Here is a 22,271-nt window from a genome sequence, read left to right on the forward strand (position 1 = left end):
TGGGAGTGTAGTTTATATGAATTCAGATTTAACTTTAAAACAAGCAAAAGTGTAAATTCACACATTCAATCACTTTCTTTAAAACTTAAAGGCCATATTTGTAAGATGTGGTGCCATCTGGTGGTGAAATTGAAGCAGAGTCAACATAAAGATCTAACAAGATTTCTCTAAGGAAAGCAGGACCACAAAACTCTCTCGGAATCCCACATATACCCTTTTTACTCTAAAACACATTTCTGGAACCGCTTTTATTTTTTGGAAAGGTAAAAAAAAATGCGTACAGTAGTAATGAGGCCAAGGATCTTTTAAACGAAAAAGCTTCTTTCTTTTGCTTTTGGTGTGTGAAAAGACATTTAAATTAAATGATATTTAAATCAAAGGTGCACAGAGCTGGGGGGGGGGGGGGGGGAGTCTGGTGACAGAAATACAGTGTTGAGGACATTTTCCAGTAATTCAGTTCATTGATTCAAAATCAGCCTTTTATCTAACTAATGTTAATTTTACAACAAAAGAACTTTTAAAATGTAACTGTTAAGCTGACATCTGTACTAAAAATTGAGATAATTTATCTACAACTTTAGAAAATGCATGAACATTGTCACAACAAAGCTTCTCTAGGACTAGAACTAAAATCCTCTGACAACAAGATTACCTCTGCTAGTGTTTTCGGAGTCGTATGACCACGTCCAGCAATCATAGAAGGATTTACAGTACAAAAAAATGCAGATGGCAATTTTATCTGAAAATGTGAGGTCTTTTTTTATTTTATTTGTTTAAAATCTTTCTCTTCTTTTCCAGGGATCACATAGGCTATGCGGCATCCTCTAAAGACTTGATTTCTTGTTTTCCTGCAGCTGCGGATCAAAGATGGTAATCGTGTTCAGCAACGTAAGCCTTTGAACATGGCAGGTCACTGTTTCATGCAGGAAAAAACATACAGAGAAACCATACCTGCTGCTCCAAAATGAGCAACATTGTTCGTTTTTTTTTTTTTTTTTTTTTTTTTTCAGTTTGAGCTTCAAACCAATCGAGTTTGGCTTAGGGCATTTAATAAAAAAAAGATAAATAAAAAGTTTGGTTTTCGTTTTATTTGATGCTGCTAAACAGTTGACAAACAAGATGGCCCAGTGGGGAAAAGGGCCCCATCATCTGGTGCTTCACTGAAGATTGTCTTTAGTTGGAACAGGTGTTTATGTTCTTGCCATCTGACGCGTCCTCCACCAAAGCCAAGTGATAATCAGTGGAGAGAGTAAAATGGGACACGCAGCCCACCAAGCCTCCGACATACTGTCTGCTGGTGTGCAGGGCGATCTCTTTCATGCCACCTTTGGTTGAGAAACAAAGAGAGAACAGATACATCTGGAAACGCAGATAACAAAATTGTTTGATTTGTTTTGTGTTGACAGAACATGCAGCACAAAGACTTACCAACGTATAAAGGTCCATTGATGTTGAGTTGTCTCATCATGCCGGGTGATCTGCCTGTTTTTGCTCCGTAGTCATCAACTGTCAGCTTTCCTGATTGGCCATCCCTTTAAAAACGGTTGACAAAAGATAGTACATAAAGAGTAATTTGCCGTCATTGGGTTCTTCATTAAGTACAATGGGACAAATGTATTTGGCTGCCACCGATTGTGCAATTTGTCCCACTTGAAATGATGAGAGAGGTCTTAACTTTTCATCAGAGGTACACGTCAGCTGTGAGAGACAGATTGTAAAAACAAAATACCTGTAATCACGTTGTGTGATTTTGAAAGCTCTTATTTGTATAAAGGTGCAGAACATAAGTATTTGTTCAATAACAGAAATTCGCCTCAGTACTTAATAATGTAACCTTGGTTAGCGATGACGGAGGTCAAACGTTTCCTGTAGCTCTTCACCAGGTTTGTGCACACTGTAGTTGGTATTTTGACCCATTCTTCCATGCAGATCTCTGTTGCAGTGATGTTTTGGGGTTATTGCTGAACAACAAGGACTTTCAACTCCCTGCACAGGTTCCCTACTGTTCTGAGGTCTGGGGACTAACTAGGCCACTCTAGAACTTTGACATGCTTTTTACATAGCCACTCCCTCATTGCCTGAGGGGTGTGTTTGGGATCATTGTCATGCTGGAAAATCCAGCCACATTTTATCAGCAATGCTTTCACTGATAGAAAAATACTTAAGATACATAGTCCCATTAATCCTTTCCTTAGAATAGGTCAGTCGTCCTGTCCCCTTTGCAGAAAAGCATCCCCAAAACACAATGTTTCCACCCTCATGCTTCAGAGTGGGTATGATGTTCTTGGTATGCAACACAGCGAGTGGCGTTTTTACCGTACAGTTTTCTTTTGGCCTCATCTGACCACATGACATTCTCCCTGAACAGCAACACGACTTTACCGCTGACTCTGTTCTGCAACATTGAGGTTTTATCTCCACAAATAACAAGCCTGAGGGAGTTCTGCTCTGCGGTGGAGTTGCTAATGCTAGCGGTAGTCCGGGCCACTAAACCAACAACATTTCTCCACGTCTTGAACTGTCACAAACTCCTCCAGCTAACTACATTTCCCAGCATTCTCGCCACCACTTCCCAACATTCCTGCCACCAACGTGGCTTGCTGACGTCATCACGCCAACACTATATACGCAAGCACCGGCATTCATTCATTACTCAGTCATCGTTCCTACCAGACTTTGAATCGAGTTCTCAGGCTTACCAGCCCTCAACCCCAACACAAGGACTTATCCATGCTGTCTACTATCAGTAAGCCAGCTACCTTATTCATCCGGAACTGCTACTCAGTCTCGGCTCTCTCTCCGAGCGCTGTGTCGCCGTTCCCAGATTAAAGCTGCGTGCTCTGTCTAACCCAACGCTAGCCACTCCGCGTCTGGGTCACACAGTTACGCCACACTCCATCTCCGCTACGCTTCAGCTCAGCCGTTAAACCTGACACGAACCAAGGTGGGTAAGTCCATGTGACATAGATCTGTCAGGCCTTTCAAATTCTTGAGTTTCACCATCTAATTTATGTCAGAAGCAAATGTAGGAGATAGGTGTAGGAGACTATCTTCATGTTCAGGCTACATGAAAAACTAAGAGTGACAGATTATAATCAGAAAGAATCTTTAAAAATGGGTTTTAGAAGGGGCATTTTTCGGGCGCTGCAAGATTTTAATCCGTGACGACGTAGTGTGTTACTAATAGTAGCCTTTGTTACTGTGGTTCTAGTTCTCTTCTTGTCAATGAACAGTTCCTTCCGTGTAGCTCAGGATTGTTTGCTCACCATTCTCAAGATCATTTGTAACCCACAAGAGGAGATCTTGCATGGAGCCCCAGGTCAAAGGAGATTGTCGCTGGTCTTGTTTTTATTTCATTTCTCATAAGTGCTCCAACGGTTGTCTTCAGATCTCTTCTCACCAAACTGCTTGTCTATTGTAGATTGCCTCATCCCGGTCTTGTACGGGTGTGCAATCTTGTCCCTTGTGTCCTTAGGCAGCTCTCTAGTCAGGGTCATGGTGGAGGTTGGAGTCTGACTGTATGAAGTTGTGGACAGGTGTCTTTTATACAGACGACATCTTCAAATTAGTGCCACTAATGCAGGTAATGAGTGGGGGATAGAAGAGCTTCTTAAAGAAGAAATAACAGTTCTGTGAGCATCAAAATACCTGTTTATGTGTAGATGCTTAAATACTTATTTTCTTCACAATTATCTCAATTCTTTAAAAATCATTCAGTGTGATTTCTTGGATCTTTTCACATGTTGTGCCTCACAGTTTAAGTGAACCTAAGATAAAAGTTACAGGTCTTAGTATGAGGACAACTTGTACGATCAGTGGCTGCTGAACACTATCAGTGTAAAAAAGTACATTTATTTTGAAGGATTTTTGAGCTCACCTTACAGCCTTGACTCTGTGCCACTTTCCATCGCTGAAAGTCCCATTGACAGTGATATTTGCCACACCACTGCCCAAATTATAGCTGAAACAAAGAATTTAATGTGTTTACCAAAAAAAATTAATCCTTAAAGACGCATTCCGCAACTTTTACACCTTAAAAAAAGTTTTTTTTAAAGGTTTTTGTGGCATACCAACATCTATGTTGTTCCATTTTCAGAGCTGTGATAGTTAGGAGGTCCCATGTCTGTTTACCACACTACACAGTTTTTGACCCCCGGTCTGCCACCGGAAGTACTGACTGTTTGTTGCTTTACAGCAGTATCACGTAGACCCCATAGACATGAATATGTAGATGCCCCATTAGGCTCTGGAAAACACAACAGCGTTGCCACCATACTGGATGGGTCTCCTCATTCTCCAAAGAAAAATCAGAGTGAGCAACTATGCCTATTTTTGTGCAACCTGTGGTTACAACAACCGGGGTACTATTGTAAACAAATCACGTGGGATTACTAGTGACTTTTCTAGTCTACCTGATAGGAGTTTATACTTAAATGTATTTTGATTGATTTTGTTTAATTATATTTTAAGTATCATGCCAAACCTTGTGTCTGATTTTGTGAAAAAGCTTGATAAAAATGTGTTTTTTAGTTAGGCAACACCTTCCTCAGTAGACGTGAATGCGCTGGGGGCAAATGGAGACCTTTCTAAAATGGCGACCGGCCACTATGGCAGCTCCAGTAGGCAGCACCAGTCCACGGGGCGTCCATGTTTATATGTCTGTGGTGGGCTCGCATTTTAGAAACTTGAGCAATGGCCGATCATTTTATTGTTAATGCATTTGTTTCTACTTTAATGTTCTACCTTTTTTGCACCATTTGAATTGCTTTTATTATCCATTTATTCATTGTGTTTCACATTTCTTATGTACTGTGTTCAGCGCCTTAGGCTTCCTGACAGGGTCACGGAAGGCGCTTTATAAATAAAGCTTTGATTGACTGATTGAGATCCACCAAAGACAGCTAGAAATCCCTCATCAGAGGAATCTAGGAAAAGAGAGAGAGAACGCGATAGAGCAAGAGCAAAGACCAGAGTTAATATTGGGCCTGCTTTTCCTCGCTGGAGACAGAATGGCATGCACGGACTCTGACCTAGCCATGCTGCTAATGGATAGGTAAGTAATAAATGATTTCTCCGAGGTTATTGTGTTTGTTCAGGCATAACTTTGTTATACAGTCCTGGTAAAACTTTACTCATTGCTGAAACGCTGCTCAATGTATCCGTTTGGGCACGCGAGTTGGAAATCAGCCAGTAAATATGTCACTTATTATGCACCACAGAGAGATTTGATTTTACAACATGTGACGTTATGCAGCAAGCCTTGAGAGGGCGACAGAGAGCTGCAAAGTTCAGGAGTGTGTCTTTAAACTAAAGACCCAGACTGGTTCCATAGCTGTTCCAGTCAGTACAATTAACACACATTTAGCACAGATGCTGAGCCCACAGACCTCACAATTTCTGACCATCCCATTTCATACAAATTCTAGAATAAACACCTGAAAATGAGAGCTCCATCCTGGAGACCCATTGAGAGGAAGTCACTGTTGGGTCTCATTGGACTGTCTCCTCTCCAGAGCAACAAACCTTCCTTAGCCGTGCTCTTAAAGCGCATGAAGAGGTTTGTCCTGGAGCCAGAAACTCTGAAACAGGAAAAAGTGAATGTTTTATAAATAAATGATAGAAACAGTTGCATTAAACATGTTGAATGTGTAAGGCATGTGCAGATACTGCTGTTTCTCTCTCTATTGACTGACTATTAATTCAAAGAGAAAACCATTTAAGACAAGTGTAAATAAGTACATTCATATCAATGTCACTACCAACCTTTTAAGAATATCTCTGTTGTCATAGATCAGGTAACTTCTGCCAATAAACTGTGGGATCTCTATGGCTTCTGTAACAACTGAGCAGAAAAAGGGAAGCAATCATTTTATACCATCACAGGGCGGCAGCATCAGCTTCTATGTAGTGGCTGCAGCTGAGCTAAAAGACTAATGGATGTTTGGATTTGAATTCTTGGAAGGAAACCTACTGTTCAAACAGTAATTCCCACATTCTGCTCGACGACAGCATTAAAATAAGAAAAGGAACAGACAGGCTTAAATGATCAATTTCTATAATACGTATATTTAACTAATAATGGCAAGAGACAAGTGAAATTAATCCCTAAGAGGCTAAAATATTGCATTAAATGTGAGCTGCTACACCTAAATGACATCTATTTCTGCCTCTATTTTTTATTTTTTACATTTAAAAAAAACTTACTGAAATATTTACTTGTGCTTTACTACATTAACATATATTTTTGTCCAAATTAAAAACAAAACCTAAATATTAAGCTTATTTGTAACTGAGAATAGCCTGTCCCACTCCACTGACCTTTCTGGCAGTGCCTCCCGTCATAGCCTAGGGGACAGTCACACTCATAGCTGTCCCACTTAGGCCTGCAGGTCCCTCCATTGGCGCAGGGACTTTCCACACACGGGTGAGCGGAGTTTTGAACATTAACTCCACCAGCAGAGCTGATGGTGATTGGGATGGTGCGGTCATTGAGAATCAACTGGGGGATTACAAGAAAAGGGATTAAATCCTGAATGCTACACCTTGATGTTATGTGCTGGACTGTCTTTGAGGTGTCCTTTCACAGTCATGCCACCTGAATGTACGTTGTGGTGCACCCTAGGGAGAATTTTGCTTCTGCACATGCTGTGAAGGGCTCTTCTTCAGAGAGAATTTCTCCCTTATTCCGCTCGTTTTTATTGGAATTGTTGCTTGAGGCATTCCGTCGGAAAAATCATCAATGGGAGCCTTGTTGCACTCCTTTTCAGCTCAAGTCAGCCAATGGTGGAGAAGAGAAGTGTCTCTAACCACATCACATTTAAAACTCTGAGCTACTGGACAACATATAGAGCTCTATCTGTTGCTCATGTACTTAACGACAGCGGCACAGGAGCTAAGTGCTCGCCCCATAATCGGAAGGTTGCAGGTTTGAGCCCCGCTCAGTCTGTCGCTGTGTCCTTGGGCAAGACACTTGACCCACCTTGCCTGCTGGTGGTGGTCGGAGGGACCGGTGGCGCCCGTGTACGGCAGACTTGCATCTGTCAGTGTGCCCCAGGGCAGCTGTGGCTACAAAGTAGGGTGTGTGTGAAGTGCCTTGGGGGGTCCCAGGACTCTAGAAGATGCTATATCAAATACAGGCCATTTAACCTCATTGCGTAAAGGTGTTTTGTAAATGTTTGCATGTAATTTAATGAGTAACTGAATATTCAATTTCATTTCTTAACCCTCTCAGGCTCAAAATAAGTTTTGATAAAAGGATGAACAACTACGTCCTCCAGGGGTACTTCTGAGTTAAAAAATGCTCATGAAATACGTACGTGGAGTAACCAGGTAGGTAGGTTTTAATGTTGCAAATCTGCAACTTCTGCCTCCAGAGGGTTAAGGAAGATGTGTCCCCCTTTCTTTCCTCAGAGGAAAAGTTGTGGAACTGGTGAAAAGAGCTAAATACTTGCAGAGTACCTCTGACTCTATATGGGCCCCTAACACAGCCAGCATGATTCAAAAGCCCCACCAATGACTAATTTATGAGAAACATGTCCATGCTGCTGTGGTAACATTTTCATGCCAGAGTGTGTGGACCATATCCGGACATCATGTCATGATAGTCTCATACAGAATCAGGTGTGAGGAGCAGAACAGAGAATATATTGTTACACCCTATTGAATTTAGTTGTTATTGGCCCCCCTGTTTAAAAAAGGGGACCACATGATGTGTTCCAGCTAGAGGGGGATCACACTCCTGAACCTTCCTGGTAAAGTCTAGTCAGGGGTTCCTGTCGGACCTCAAATTGTCAGACCTCAGATTCAGGAGCAGTGATCTGGTTTTGGGCAGCTCAGGCTGCTGCCCCCGCGACCCGACCCCGAATAAGAGGCCTACAACGGATGAATGTATGGAGGAATCCAGCTGTGGAATAAAATAATTCACCTTCTGAATGACTCCAGAGAAGGGTTTCCTTACACTTGCTGTCGTCTTGGTTTTCTCATAAACAGGCACCCCACCAACGTAGAGGGGGGAGCTGCAGTTGATCTGAGTAAACGCTCCCTGAAAAGCAAACGCAGCAAATAAATAAACAAAGATTGCTAATAATGCATAAAACAAACCTAGTTATATCACTAAAACAAGGTTGGTTTAGAAATATACATTTTATGCATAATGAATTCATTTTGCTCTGCAGGAGGAAATATAAGCAGCACAAGAGAAGATGAAAGAATAGCAGATTCCAAACGAATATTTTAATGTTTTGTTTATCAAAATAAATATTTATAAGTACTAACCGTACCGACTGAGGTTATAAGCTGATCACTTTTACAAAAAAGGAAAGTAATAATAAAGTGAAATTTTCTTCTTTTCACTTTAATTAAATAAGATATGTGCAGAAACTGCAGTTTGTGAAATTTATCAAGTTTCTCATTTTGAGCAAAAGTTTTAAAATAAATTGATTAATTGAGTGACATCAAATTGACGTAAATTGGCTGCATGGTGGCGCAGTGGTTAGCACTGTTGCCTCGCAGCACGAAGGTTGCAGGTTCGAAACTCGGCTGCGGCCTTTCTGCGTGGAGTTGCGTGTTCTCCCCATGCATGCGTGGGTTTCCTCCGGGTACTCTGGTTTCCCCCACAGATCACAACATGCCCTATAGTTTATAAATTGTAAGTCGCTTTGGATAAAAGCGTCTGCTAAATGAATAAACATAAACATAAATAAACATAAAATTGGTAAAAACACATTTTTTTCTATAGTACCTCAGCAATTCCCTCCACTGGCCTTTGGTTGTCCACCTGCAGGATTCCACTCTTTGCTGTGCGAGACACTCTCAGTTCATGCCATGAGTCCAGACTGATCTGCTCCTCACTCCTGCAACAGAGATCATCATATTTCATACAAAACAAAAAAGAAAATACCCAAGTTTTTCTTTTTTTTTTGTTTTTACCTTAGAATAGCTTCTCCAGAGCCACAGTCAAATCTAAACTCCACATATCCGTCGACCAGATTGATAGCCAAGAAGTCTCTGCTCTCTGCATCGTCGCTGTACAGGAGCGCCCCATTGGGCGATGACGGCCGGAACGTCACCTCAAACTCCATAAAGGAGAGGTAACTCTGAGAGGACTGGGGCCACGGGATGACGGCGTATGAAAACACGGTTTCATTAAAAAGCGGTGAGGACAGTAAAAAACCTGAGGAATCGACAAGAGCAGGTCAGGAACGTCACAAACGAAGTATGAAGTTTTATATATGCTGAAGATGGGAAATTAAGGAAATTGTGAGGAAGTATGAAAGAAAGTGGAAAGTTAAACTGTAGGAAAGTTGTTCTAACGTGCAATCAATCTCTCGCCATTCATCTAAGAAATAATAATCCTCATTTTAGCCAATTTTCTTCAATTCACTCTGAAATTGTTGAGTAATTACTGTAAAAGCTCAGCATGACAGCTGTTATTATTTTTATTTTTTTTTACCATTAAGGTGGTTAAAATGGCTCCCTGTAAATATAGCCTGTACGTTTTATTCAATAGAAAGGACAATACTGTTAACTTACTCTCCTCACAAAGCACTCCCCTGTAGCCAAGTGCACACAAACAAATGTAGTCGTCAGCACGGTTTGCAAAGCAAACGCCTCCGTTGGCACAACTGACCAGGTCGCACACGCTGTCGCTGCATTCACCTACAGAATAAGAACGGATCAAAACTGCTGCAGAAATATGAACTTTACCACACAGAAAGCAGAGTTTTCACATCCTGTTTGTAGCTCACCAACATCAGCTCCACTCAGCGCTTTGCCCAGAGGCCATGGCCTGATGTCTGTCGCCTTGTTGTTGATGGTCAGACTCTGAAGGCAGCCGACAAAACCACGATTTGCTCCCGTTGCTTTGAGCAGCCCGTAAGCTCTTGAAGATCCACCCACATATAATGGGGAGCGGAAAGTTATCTTAGTGTACTGACCCTGAAAGAAAAAGAGTGGAGTGAGTAAAATGTGCATCGTCTTCAGTGAGTCTCGATGCCTTGGAGCATCATGTGGTTTTTAGAATTTGGTGTAAAAAACATGAAAGCATGGGTCCATCCTGCCTTGTGTTACCACTTTAGATTGGTGGTAGTGTAATGATTTGGGGGATGTGACCGACGTCAACTGAGTGATGCTTTCACATCACTATGAACTTGTGAGGGATGAGTCCAGAACCTTGTTGACACTATGATCAGAAGAATTAAAGCAGCAAGGTGTGGCGTGCTGTTACCTGTGAGCGTGCACTTATCGGGTTGTCGTTGTCCATACGGATCCATCCATTCATGCCGTCTCTGAAGACAGTCACCGTGTGCCACTGACCCAGAACAATACGGCTCTCGCTGACTATCTGAGCAGGTCCAGTTCCACAGTTAAACCTGAAGAGACAAAAATCAAACAGGTCACTCACATCCTATATCACAAAAATGCAGTCGTAATCATATATTATTAAAATGGTATTAATAAAAACAATGTGTAAATTTCCGACATAAATGTATAGCTGTATTTGCTACAATCGTGGGTTTTTTGTTGGTCTTTGCATCGTATATGGGGCTTGGTGGAGCAGATCTTCAGTGGATAGGGTTATGTTCTTCCAAAGCCACTCCACTGAATTGGGGGGGGGGTCCCTCAAGGGTCTGTGTTACAGCTGTTGCTGTTTGTCCCAGAAATTTGAAGCTGCAGATGACAATCGGTGCTTTTCCTCCTCCTCCTACCAGCACAGCTGCACTCACTTGGACTGATCACCTCCTGAGCAACATAAAAGGGAGAGCCGCCAGGAGGAAGGGAGGGACTGGACCTGCGCCAGTTCTCTCACCTGCTCCATTTGTTTGTGTTGTAATGGCTTTTAAATGGGTTTTAGTTGTTTGAGCTTAGTGAAGCTTAAGAGCTTTTTGATGTTTTTAACAGACGAGGGACCAGAGAGCTGGTTCCCTCTTTGGTTCCCAAACTTATGTATATGTCAGTGGACTTTGTTTGTGAATGTCTGGGAGCATTCTGATGTCTGTTTTAAACGTAAACCCATGGCCATTTTAGCAAAGTGTTTAAGGCCTTTTAGATTTGGATCTTTGTGCCTTTTTAGAATCCTAAAACAAAATCCTTGTTTCCAATTTTAACACCCGAAGCACATGCCTCTGTGTTACTCCCTGTCCTTTTTTCCACCTTTAGAGGACGTAACAGTCTGCTTTAGACCCACTACTTTTCTTTATTTACTTGTACCTGCAAGATCCCTTTATTTGACTGAGAATAATTTATCAGTGAATCCAAGATCCAAACAGAAATGCAGACGGGATCGGGCATTTGCTGTGTTGGCCCCATGGATGTGTAATTGTCCAAAGCCAATTTTTGTCCCCTGCACTTTTACTGTCCAAAAACAATATTACGCTATATTGAATAAACACTGAGCACTAGGACCAAGCAGAAAACAACCACTTGCGTTGAAGCCTGTTTCCTATTAGAACCGTCCATAAGCTCATCTATTGGCTCTACTGACACTTGCCAGCGTGTGATTGGCCGTTCCTGCCACCTGTGACAGTTCTGCATTCCTGACATCGTATAAAAGAGCCTCTAGTCCGTAGTTTTATACATATGTTTTGTATATTTACTGTAAAGATGCACCCGGTCCTCATGCTGGTTGTGAAATAAACTTGAATTGAATTGAATTTCAATGGTGCAATTTTATTTGTTGTCACTTTTTTTATGCTTACTGTAATTTCTGGTTTGTGTTTTTATTTCTCGTGTACAACACTTTGGGCTCTCTTGACTGGTGGAAGGTGCTTTGTGACTAAATTAAACTGAACTGAACACTACCTGTAGTGCAGTTTTCCTCGAACCAAAGCCAAAGACATGAAGTCACCATGGCCGTGCTCGTTCTCTCCACAGTAAAGTAGCAAACCATCTACAGACTCCGCCTGCACCATAAAATTATTAAGATCAAAATATATTTTCATTAAGGTAAAAAAATTCTTTTAAAAAATGAGACAATCTCTTACCTTGAACTCCAAAGTGATCTGAAAGGTCTGGTAGGAATTCTTTAGGGGTTCAAAGGTCATGTGAGAGTAGCCATAGAATCTGGGAAAGTTAATTGTAATGACTGAAGAAGAAAAGACAAAAACATGATTGTAATGTCCTTTAGATGGATTCTGGACGACAGTTCGTTTGAATGTGCCTAAATTGAATGTACATGTTTAAAATGACCTACAGTAGTTTAAATGGTGAGTTTAAATTCAACATGTTACCCTCAGAGCAGGTGTCCCCTCTGCGTCCAAGGTTACAATGGCAGCGTGAACCTCCGCTCACATCATCACTGAGACAGAAACTGTCTGACGGACACACAGTGTCCTCACAGTCCAGCTCATAAACACGAGGTACCTCTCCTCGCCAGGGGGAGATGGTTGGAGTGGTGGACGCAGGAGTGCTGAGGTGGATCCGAGCAGGTGAAGAAATATAAAACAGATTGGTTAGTCCTTTCTGCTTATGAATAATGTAATTTTAATTTTGACCAGATATGTGAAATCCGGTAAGATGGATGCAGTGCTTGTGGAAACTAGTGGATCCCTGACATTTGGGGAGTCTATAATAGGGATGGGTGCCATATTCGGTACTTTTTAAGGCACCGACCAAAATCCATGGTACTGACCAAGAACCAATTCATGTGATAAGAAACGGTGCCTTGTTTCAGTACCATGGAGTTCAGTACCTGATTTCCCAAGATATACAGCAGCACGTGTGCAAGAGCGTTATGTCATCAGTCGCTGCAGGCCAGCTGTAAACAGAGCAAGAAGCATGGCAGAGGGGATGCGCTCTAAAGTTTGGGTTTCAGTAAAGGTGATGGCTGACTGGGTGATGATGACAACATTTACAACGTTCTAAGTCAGTTATCTTCTTAATCTGCTCCAGCAGGTAAATAAACTGTTAACTGTTGCTTGATACTTTAGCTTCTGTTGGTATATGCTAATGGTGCGTTCGCTTCCTCCTCGGAACTCAAAAATTCCGACTTCCGAGAAGGAAAATCCCTGTTTCAAAATGAACGGCAAAAGGAATGAAGATAAAGGGTAAATTTAGTTCATTTTTGCTTCAGTTTAATTTGCAGTACCACCCACCCATCACATTATTGTCCAGAGGGAAAAGGAGAGGAATAGAAGTACACGGAGCTGGGTTTTAGTTTGTGAAACACCACAATATTAAAATACAAACAGTTGTATGATATCGAAGTTTGTTTTTGTTTCCTTTGTAGTTTATAATGCATGGTCTCCTCTTCGTAGTTATTCCAGAGGGCATAGAAGAGGATTAGGAGTACACAGAGCTGGGTTTTCAGTTGGAAGTTAAAGATTTTCATATTGTGAATTACTATGATGATAAAATACAAAGAGTTTGTATGTTATTTATCATGATGTTTATCAAATATGGTTATATATTTTGAGAAAAAAATGTCATTACAAAAATAATTATTAATTATTAAACACTCAAAAGTATCAAAAATAAATACCATTAAGTACCCTTATCGATTCCTAGGTACCGGGAATTGGTACCAAATTGATCCACTTTCAAAAGTGAAAGGTACCCATCCCTAGTGTATAGTGTTCACCCGATAAACAACATTTTGACCAGATGGAGGACCATAGTTAGCTTAGAAATCTAGATAAACCGTAGCATTTGCAAAACATTTTGCTCTGCAAGTTGGTCTGGCCACGCTCCACTGCATCCTCAGCAGGTCTACCATTGGCTCGAACTGTTTTGTGTCTTGACAATCACAGCACTCTACGTTTATTGGGCGGTCTCAGCACTGGAGCTGCAATGGAGGAAAACTACAAAGACGGCACACCGTACCACCATTCTCACCTGGTTGGGGTAAAAGGAGTCGTAGTCATGGTGTCAGGTGCACTATTTGGCTCAGCGGTGGCTGTAAAAACCAGATCTGTGAAATCCGAGAAGATGAATGCAAGGGTTGTGGAAAAAGGTTGAGCCGTGACATTCGGGGGCTCTACAGTGTTCATCCGATAAACAACGTTTTGACCAGATGGAGGACCAGGGTGTGAACGGAGTTGAGATTTCTTGTTACCCTCACTGATACCTGGAAATGGCTTCAGCTGGAACACAGGTTTGGAATGACATAAAACGTCCAGATACTTCGATTTCACTTTGGCTTGTTTTTGTTTGAAATTCATTCTTATTTCAAGAATCTTAAACCATCTTAATTTTTATTTAAGGCCCACCTCTTCGATAAAGACGTCATAATCTGAGTCGTCAAAGTCAAATCCATCTTCATCTTCGATTCCGGAGTTGGCAATGTAACGGCCAAAATCACCACTGGCAACATCTGATGTACCTGTCACAAACATCAGAACAAATCTTTGTATCATTTGAGCATCTCTTTTTATTTTATTTTATTTTTTTTGCACTATAAAACTTGACATTATTGTCTGGATAAATGAAGAGGTCAAATGGTTGATTGGAGCTAAATAAAAGCATTATTCATGTTAAATGAGAACTGGCACATGGGGCGCGGGGTGGGGGGGTGGGGGTGGGGGGTTGCTGCAAAGGCAAATTAATCTTTTGTTGTCTGATGGATTTAACTTAATTAGCGTAATTTTTCTGACTGAAAATTTACCAGAACAGAAAAAAAAAATTAGTCAATTGAACTTATTTGGTGAAGGTGCTGCATGTTATGTGCACGTGTGTATGTATTTATTAGTGTAGATGGGCAGTAAGGGGGTCTGGCTTCGACCTTAATCCTGTCTGATGAGACTGGGATGTAACCCGCTTTTATCCCCTGCTGTGAAACAATTCTTCTGTGTGAGTCTGATTTTATCCGTCAGCCTCTAATGGCTCATTTTGTCTTATTTCATTTATTAACTGTCCTTGACATTTTTCTTACTGTCTTTCAAAGCCTATAAAACCTGTAATTTTTAGTTACCTTGCCTAAACAAGTGTTATTCAATATGCTTGCAGTGATTCTGTTAAAGGATGAATGTCTTATCACCTTGAATTACTGTAGATGAGAAGATATGTTTGCTGTGGTCTCTAGTGTAAATTAATGCCTTGTGGATTCTCTGTGGGGAAAAAAAAGCTTTGGTGTTCCTTTTTCAGGTAAGTAGAAGTTAGCCAGAGGAGAAGGAGGCATAAAATGGCAGGATTTGACGTCTTACTCATTATCATTCATGAAATTCTTCCTTCTGATTGGCTTACGGCAACGCAACTCTTTCACTGCCTCAGTTTGCTCTGCGACATTGATCTCCACATATAACTCAAGCCTGAAGGACTGCCACCATGTTGTGGAGTCACTAATGCTAACAGTTAGCTTCTACTAACCAAGATGGATTTCTAGTCTCTACGCTAAAACAACAAAAGCCTTCTCTGGTCAAAACCCTTGGTGAGTGAATCCATGAATCAGCGTGATGTAGATCTTTGTGGCTTTTTCTGACTCAGATGTTTTCTCGTATATTTTCATTTGGCAGCGAATGCAGGAGCAGGTAGCATGGCAAGCAGGTGGCATGGCAAGCCATCCGATAGATTTACAAATGAATATGTAGTCCATTATTGACCCATAGACAGAGCTCAGTTGTGAGGCGGCATCTATGGTTGTCTTTCAAACTGTCTCTGCATACTATTGGACAACAAACAATGTAGCATACTCACTGCTACAGATGTCACTCAATGGGGCAGTACACCATACACTATCAAAGAAGACACCAATACATCCTTTTTCTAAATAAAGGACTTATGTATCTCTTTCTGCTCTTGACTCAAAGAAAAGCCAAAGTCTAAATAGTCCAAAGTTGATGATAAGCCATTTTAAATGACCTCTGCATGGTAAACGAACGCCTTATGAGTTGATCTTTATGAGAAAAAAATGTGCACGCGCTCCTGTTTCAGGAAGCAGAAGGAGCAGGAAATGAGAGGATTTGGTGTCTCGTTGTTATTCATCTTGGACATCTCGGCTCTGATTGGCTAACAACACAACTCTTGTACTGTCTCAATTTCCTTTCTAATGTTGATGTTTTATCTCCATAAATAAGAAGCCTGAAGGAGTTCCACCATGTTGTGGTGTTGCTAATGCTAACGATTAGCTTCTACTAGCTGAGGCGTGCCCTGTTGTCTCCTGAATGCTAAATGAATGACAGTCTTCCTCATCGTTAGTCAAGATGGTTTAGTCCATGAATGCTTCCCTGGGTGTTTCTCAATGTTCAATTCAATTCAATTCAATTGTATTTATATAGTGCCAAATCACGACAAGAGTCATCTCAAGGCACGTCGTCACATAATAAACATTCCAATCCAGGTCAGTTTATTAAGCCAATCAGAAAAAACGCTGCCTATTTAAGGAACCCAGCAAATTGCATCAAAGTCACTGACACTAGTCAGTGACTTTACAGCAATCTTCATACTAAGCAAGCATAAAGCGACAGTGGAGAGGAAAACTCCCTTTTAACAGGAAGAAACCTCCAGAGGATCCTGGCTTAGTATAAGCAGCCATCCACCACGACTCACTGGTGATCGAGAAGACAGAGCAGAAACACACACACACATACACCACACACCACACACACCAAGCAAAGTGTCTATGGTTACATTGTGATTTCTTAGTAAATATTCTATTTGGCGAGAGATACAATTTCTTGTATTTATCCTAGTGAATCTATAATTAAAAGGGTAAACTAGTAGAAGCACATCCAATGTCAAGGAAAGCAAAAAGTTATTATCAGGAGAGGAAGAATGTTTAAGTGGTTAGCAGCAGTGTGCTAGACGATGGCCCCCTCCATGAGGCCACCACAGCTCAGCAGAACGTCATTGTAGCTTCTTCTGGGGAGATAAACACTTAGAGAAAAAATAAAGTTAACAGCTGAAATTGCAGAAAATAATATAGTTAAAGGTCAGATTGTAGAAGAAAGTAGTAGAGTGTGAAAAGTGGTCAGTGTATCCTCCAGCAGTCTAAGCCTATAGCAGCATAACTACAGAGATAACTCTGGATTACCAAGCCTTTTTAGATAAGATAAGATAAGATAAGATAGAACTTTATTAATCCCTCGTGTGAGTTCCTTTGGGAAATTCGGTCTCTGTGGGGAAAAAATGTCTCGAGAACTCAGTTATAAAAAATTCAAAGGTCATCAGAAAGTGGTGCAGGAGGACTGGATTATGTGGATCGATCGTTTTTTTCTTCACACTCTATGCCATAAGTCAGCACAAGGTCTAATCTATGATGGCAGGAGTGGGTAGAGCTATGTATTCTTTGAGTAAATCCATTTGAGTCTAAGATATTACTAAAGGCTACATTGAGGCTATCATTTTCAATGTCCACATGAATGTTAAAATCCCCCCTTATCAGTATTTAGGACCAAATCAGATAAAAAATCAGAGATCTGATCCAAAAACTCAGAGTAAGGGCCTGGTGGGCGATATAAAACTACAAACAAAAGTGGTTTTACAGTTTTGCAATCTGGATTAGGAAAACTAAGAACAAGATGTTCGAACGAACTGTAGCTATTAATTGGTAAGGGATTGATTAATAAGTCAGAATGAAAAATGGTTGCTACTCCTCTTCGCCTTGTACTTCGAGCAATATGATGATTTAAATAATTAGAAGGAGTCGACTCATTTAAACTAACATAGTCCTCTTGCTGCAGCCAGGATTCTGTGAGAGAGAGCAAAGAAATCTGATTATCACAAATCAAGTCATTAACTAACAAAGTCTTAGAAAAAATAGAAATAATGTTCAATAACCCACATTTAATTTTTCTAATTTTCTTCTCAGTTGAATTTGTTCTAATATTTATGAGATTTTCATGATTTGCTTTATTAAACCTGATATTTAATCTGTGTGATTTTGGCCGTGGGCAGGACACTGTCTCTATGGGGTAGTGGGTGGGTAACAGTACAGAAGCTGCAGAGGGGTGTGTTAAACTACGACTCTGCTTCCTGGTCTGGACCCTGGGTTGTCATGGAGGACTAATAAAACTGGCCATGTTCCTAGAAAGAAGAGCTGCTCCATCCAAAGAGGGATGGATGCTGTCTCTTCGCATCAGACCAGGTTTTCCCCAAAAATTTTCCAATGATCAATGTAGCCCACGTTTTTTTCAGGACACCACCTAGAGAACCAGTGGTTGAAGGACAGCATGTGGCTAAACATGTCATCACTGGTCCGATCAGGAAGAGGGCCAGAGAAAATTACGGAGTCCGACATTGTTTTGGCAAACTTACACACCAAAGCAAAATTAATTTTAGTGACCTCCGATTGGCATAACCGGGTGTCATTACCGCCAGCGTGAATAACAATCTTACTGTATTTACGCTTATCCTTAGCCAGCAGTTTCAGATAAGACTTAATGTCACCCGCTCTGGCACCAGGTAAACATTTAACTATGGTTGCTGGAGTCTCTAATGCCACGTTTCTAACTATGGAAATGCCAATGATCAGAGTCGGCTTGTCAGTGGGTGCGTCACTGAGAGGGGAAAATCTGTTAGAAACGTGGATGGGTTGGTGGTGGCCCACGGGCTAGGTTCTATGCTTCCTGCGTACCGTCACCCAGCCGGCCTGAGGTCCCGGCTGCTTGGGTTCTGCTGGAGGATCGCTACGGGGTGGTTCTGAGCTAGTTGGCCCCGCGCTAGCTAAGTAGCTATGGCTGTTTACAGGCTTTTCAACAGCGCGGAGCCGGGACTCCAATTCCGACACCCTCACCTCCAAAGCTACAAAAATGCTACATTTATTACATGTACCATTATCACTAAAGTAGGCAGAGGAGTAACTAAACATCTGACACAGAGAGCAAGAGATAGGAGACGGAAAAGCAGAGACAGAAGTAGCCATAGCCGTGCTGAGGCTAAGCTAACTGGACGAGCAAACTGTTCAACACCAAAATAAACTGCGTGTGAACTCAAATGGTTCCCTAAAAGCTAGGTGGAACAACAAAAAATGTGTGTTTTAGCGTGCTTATGTGCTACAATAACTCAGAGATATCCTAGAACAGAGAAATTAAATCAGTTTTAGAAAGCCACAAACACCAAACAGCTACACGTAGTGCAACACTGAAAACAGGAAACAGGAAAAGCCTTACCGCCAGGGAGCATCAGAATGTTAAGACGCCTGGCCTCGCAAGATGATGTCTTGAGAGGCCAGGCGCCTTGCTTATGAGGACACTGCCCTTCCTTGGTCAAAGAAAACAGTTAAATGGAACAGACTTGCATCCCCTCTCCCTAAGCTGCCACCTTACTGTGGTGGAGAGGTTTGAGTGTCTCAATGATCCTAGGAGCTAAGTTGTCTGAGGCTCTCTGCCTCTGGTAGGGTCACCCATGGCATGCAGGTCCTAGGTGAGGATCAGACAAAGAGCAGTCCAAAGACCTCTTATGATGAATCATATAAATGGAAACCGCGTTCCCTCGCCCGGACGTGGGTCACCGGGGCCCCCTTCTGGAGCCAGGCCTGGAAGTGGGGCACGTTGGCGAGCGTCTGGTGGCCAGGCTTTCACCCATGGAGCCCGGCCAGGCACAGCCCAAAGAGGAAACGTGGGTCCCCCTTCTCATGGGCTCACCACTCGTGGGAGGGGCCAAAGGGGTTGGGTGCAGTGTGTGACGGGTGGTAGTCGAGGGCAGGGACCTTGGCAGTCTGATCCTCGGCTACAGAAGCTGGCTCTTGGCACATGGAATGTCACCTCTCTGGTGGGGAAGGAGCCCGAGGTGTTGTGTGAGATTGAGAGGTTCTGACTATATATAGTCGGACTCACCTCAACGCATGGCTCTGGCTCTAGAACCAGTTTCCTTGAGAGGGGTTGGACATCTACCACTCTGGAGTTGCTCCCACTGAGAGGCGGAGAGCAGGGGTGGGCATACTAGTTGCCCCCCATCTTGGTGCCTGTACGTTGGGGTTTAGCCCAGTGAATGAGAGGGTGGCCTCAGTCCGCCTACGTGTGGGGGGACGGGTTCTGACTGTGATCCGTGCTTATGCACCAAACTGCAGTTCAGAGGTGGCCGACCAAAGCTGTGGTCGCAGGATCGTCGGTGCCTGTCGTGATGGCAACCCCCGAACCCTCTGGTGGGCACCGGCAGTTAGGGATGCTGTCAAGCTGAAGAAAGAGTCCTATCAGGTCTTTTTGGCCTGTGGGACTCCAGAGGCAGCTGACGGGTACTGGCAGTCCAAGCGGAACGCGGCTCGGGTAGTCGCCAAGGCAAAAACCCGGGCATGGGAGGAGTTCGGTGAGACCATGGAGTAAGACTTCCATACGGCTTCGAGGAGATTCTGGTCCACCATCCTGCGCCACAGGGGTGGAAAGCAATGCACTACCATTACTATCTATAGTGGGGAGGGTGTGCTGCTGACCTCTACTCAGGACGTTTTGGATCAGTGGGCAGAATACTTCGGAGACCTCCTCAATCCCACCAACACGTCTTCCAGTGAGGAAGCAGAGTCTGGGGACTTTGGGTTGGCCTCTCAAATCTTAATTAATTAGCTTAATTAATTAGCTCCTCTGTGGAAAGGCTCCATTGAGTGGATGAGATCTGCCCAGAGTTCCTTAAGGCTCTGGATGTTGTGGGACTGTGTTGGCTGACGCGGCTCTGCAATATTGCGTGGACATCAGGGGCAGTCCCACTGGACTGGCAGACCGGGGTGGTGGTCCCCTTGTTTAAAAAGGGGGACCGCAGGGTGTGTTCCAACTACAGGGGGATCACACTCCTGAGCCTTCCTGGTAAGGTCTATTCAGTGGTTCTGGAGAGGAGGGTCCGTCGGATTGTTGAACCTCAGATTCAGGAGAAGCAATGTGGTTTTCATTCTGGCCGTGGAACACTGGACCAGCTCTATACCCTTAAGGCGATCCTGGAGGGTGCGTGGGAATTTGCCCGACCAGTCTTCATATGTTTTGTAGATTTGGAAAAGGCGTTTGACCGCGTCCCTCGGAGGGCCCTGGGGGGGGGGGGGGGGGGGGTAATCCGGGAATATGGGTTACCAGGCCCTCTGATACGGGCTGTTAGGTCCCTGTATGACCAGTGTCAGAGCTTGGTCCGCATTGCCGGCAGTAAGTCAGGCTCGTTCCCAGTGAGAGTTGGACTCCACCAAGGCTGCCCTTTGTCACTGATTTTGTTCATAACATTTATGGACAGGATTTCTAGGTGCAGCCAAGGTGTGGAGGGCATCCGTTTTGGTGGCCTGAGGATCAGGTCTCTGCTTTTTGCAGATGATGTGGTCCTGTTGGCTTCATCAGAACGTGATCTTCAGCTTTCGCTGGAGCGGTTCGCAGCTGAGTGTGATGTAGCTGGGATGAAAATCCGCTCCTCTAAATCTGAGACCATGGTCTTGATTCGGAAAAGGGTAGAATGCCTTCTCCGGGTCAGGGATGAGGTCCTGCCCCAAGTGGAGGAGTTTAAGTATCTCGGGGTCTTGTTCACGAGTGAGGGAAAACTGGAGCGTGAGATCGATAGGCGTATTGGTGCTGCATCTGCAGTGATGTGGGCGTTGTACCGGTCTGTTGTGATGAAGAGAGAGCTGAGTCAGAAGGCGAAGCTCTCGATTTACCAGTTGATCTATGTTCCTACCCTCACCTGTGGTCAAGAGCTTTGGGTAGTGACCAAAAGAATGAGATTGCGGATACAAGCGGTCGAAATGAGTTTTCTCCGAAGAGTGGCTGGGCTCTCCCTTAGAGATAGAGTGAGAAGCTCTGTCATTCGGGAGGGGCTCGGAGTAGACCCGCTGCTCCTCCACATCGAGAGGAGCCAGTTGAGGTGGCTCGGGCTTCTGGTCAGGATGCCTCCTGGACGCCTCCCTGGTGAGGTTTTCTGAGCACATCCAACCAGGAGGAGACCTAAAGGTAAACCCAGGACACGGTGGAGGGACTAATTCTCTCACCGGGCCAGGGAACGCCTTTGGATTCCCCTGGAGGAGCTGGCCCAAGTGGCTGGGGAAAGGGAAGTCTGGGCCTCTCGCCTTAGGCTACTGCCCCCGCGACCCGACTCCGGATAAGCAGAAGAAAATGGATGGATGGATGGAGACTTGCATCACGTGCCTCGGGAGATAACGTATTTCATTCGTATAAGTTTCAATATAAATATATAAATGAGCTTTTTATTTTTTTAAATGTGTATATATTTATTAATCTGAGTATGTAAGTGAGTTACTACCCACTAGCCACCGAAGCTGCAACCACTAGCATCTAATCAACCATAGATAACTTCTTTGGATCTAAAAAGACATTTCAGATATCAACCTGATAGCTGCAATTTGTTGATTTACATTTAAACTTGAAATTTACCCCTGAAGTAGCTGCCGGCTTATGATCCGCCATCGTCGTCGTCTTCCT

At 43.1% G+C, this 22,271-nt stretch overlaps 1 protein-coding gene across 3 annotated transcripts in view; it reads right to left on the reverse strand.

Annotated features, from left to right (window-relative positions):
- Positions 1-1,073: 1,073 nt before the first annotated feature.
- LOC107394022 (pikachurin) overlaps positions 1,074-22,271 on the reverse strand; it is a 39,342-nt gene continuing 18,144 nt past the window's right edge. The window contains exons 8-25 of one of the 3 annotated variants that reach the window (XM_015972734.3): positions 14,205-14,317; positions 13,831-14,078; positions 12,228-12,406; positions 11,982-12,082; positions 11,800-11,900; positions 10,226-10,370; positions 9,747-9,936; positions 9,532-9,657; positions 8,929-9,172; positions 8,741-8,852; positions 7,925-8,041; positions 6,319-6,499; positions 5,972-5,995; positions 5,764-5,842; positions 5,436-5,579; positions 3,878-3,961; positions 1,429-1,532; positions 1,074-1,325 (exon numbers count right to left, since the gene is read on the reverse strand). In XM_015972734.3, coding sequence (XP_015828220.3) covers positions 1,174-1,325; positions 1,429-1,532; positions 3,878-3,961; positions 5,436-5,579; positions 5,764-5,842; positions 5,972-5,995; positions 6,319-6,499; positions 7,925-8,041; positions 8,741-8,852; positions 8,929-9,172; positions 9,532-9,657; positions 9,747-9,936; positions 10,226-10,370; positions 11,800-11,900; positions 11,982-12,082; positions 12,228-12,406; positions 13,831-14,078; positions 14,205-14,317 — 2,444 coding nt within the window. In that variant the 3' untranslated portion in view covers positions 1,074-1,173. Of the gene's footprint in view, positions 1,326-1,428; positions 1,533-3,877; positions 3,962-5,435; positions 5,580-5,763; positions 5,843-5,971; positions 5,996-6,318; positions 6,500-7,924; positions 8,042-8,740; positions 8,853-8,928; positions 9,173-9,531; positions 9,658-9,746; positions 9,937-10,225; positions 10,371-11,799; positions 11,901-11,981; positions 12,083-12,227; positions 12,407-13,830; positions 14,079-14,204; positions 14,318-22,271 lie in introns of those variants that run through there. The other 2 variants (XM_054731512.2, XM_015972735.3) reach the window with 2 other exon arrangements.

This window comes from Nothobranchius furzeri, chromosome 17 (genome assembly GCF_043380555.1).
Source record: "Nothobranchius furzeri strain GRZ-AD chromosome 17, NfurGRZ-RIMD1, whole genome shotgun sequence".
Classification (NCBI taxonomy): domain Eukaryota; kingdom Metazoa; phylum Chordata; class Actinopteri; order Cyprinodontiformes; family Nothobranchiidae; genus Nothobranchius; species Nothobranchius furzeri.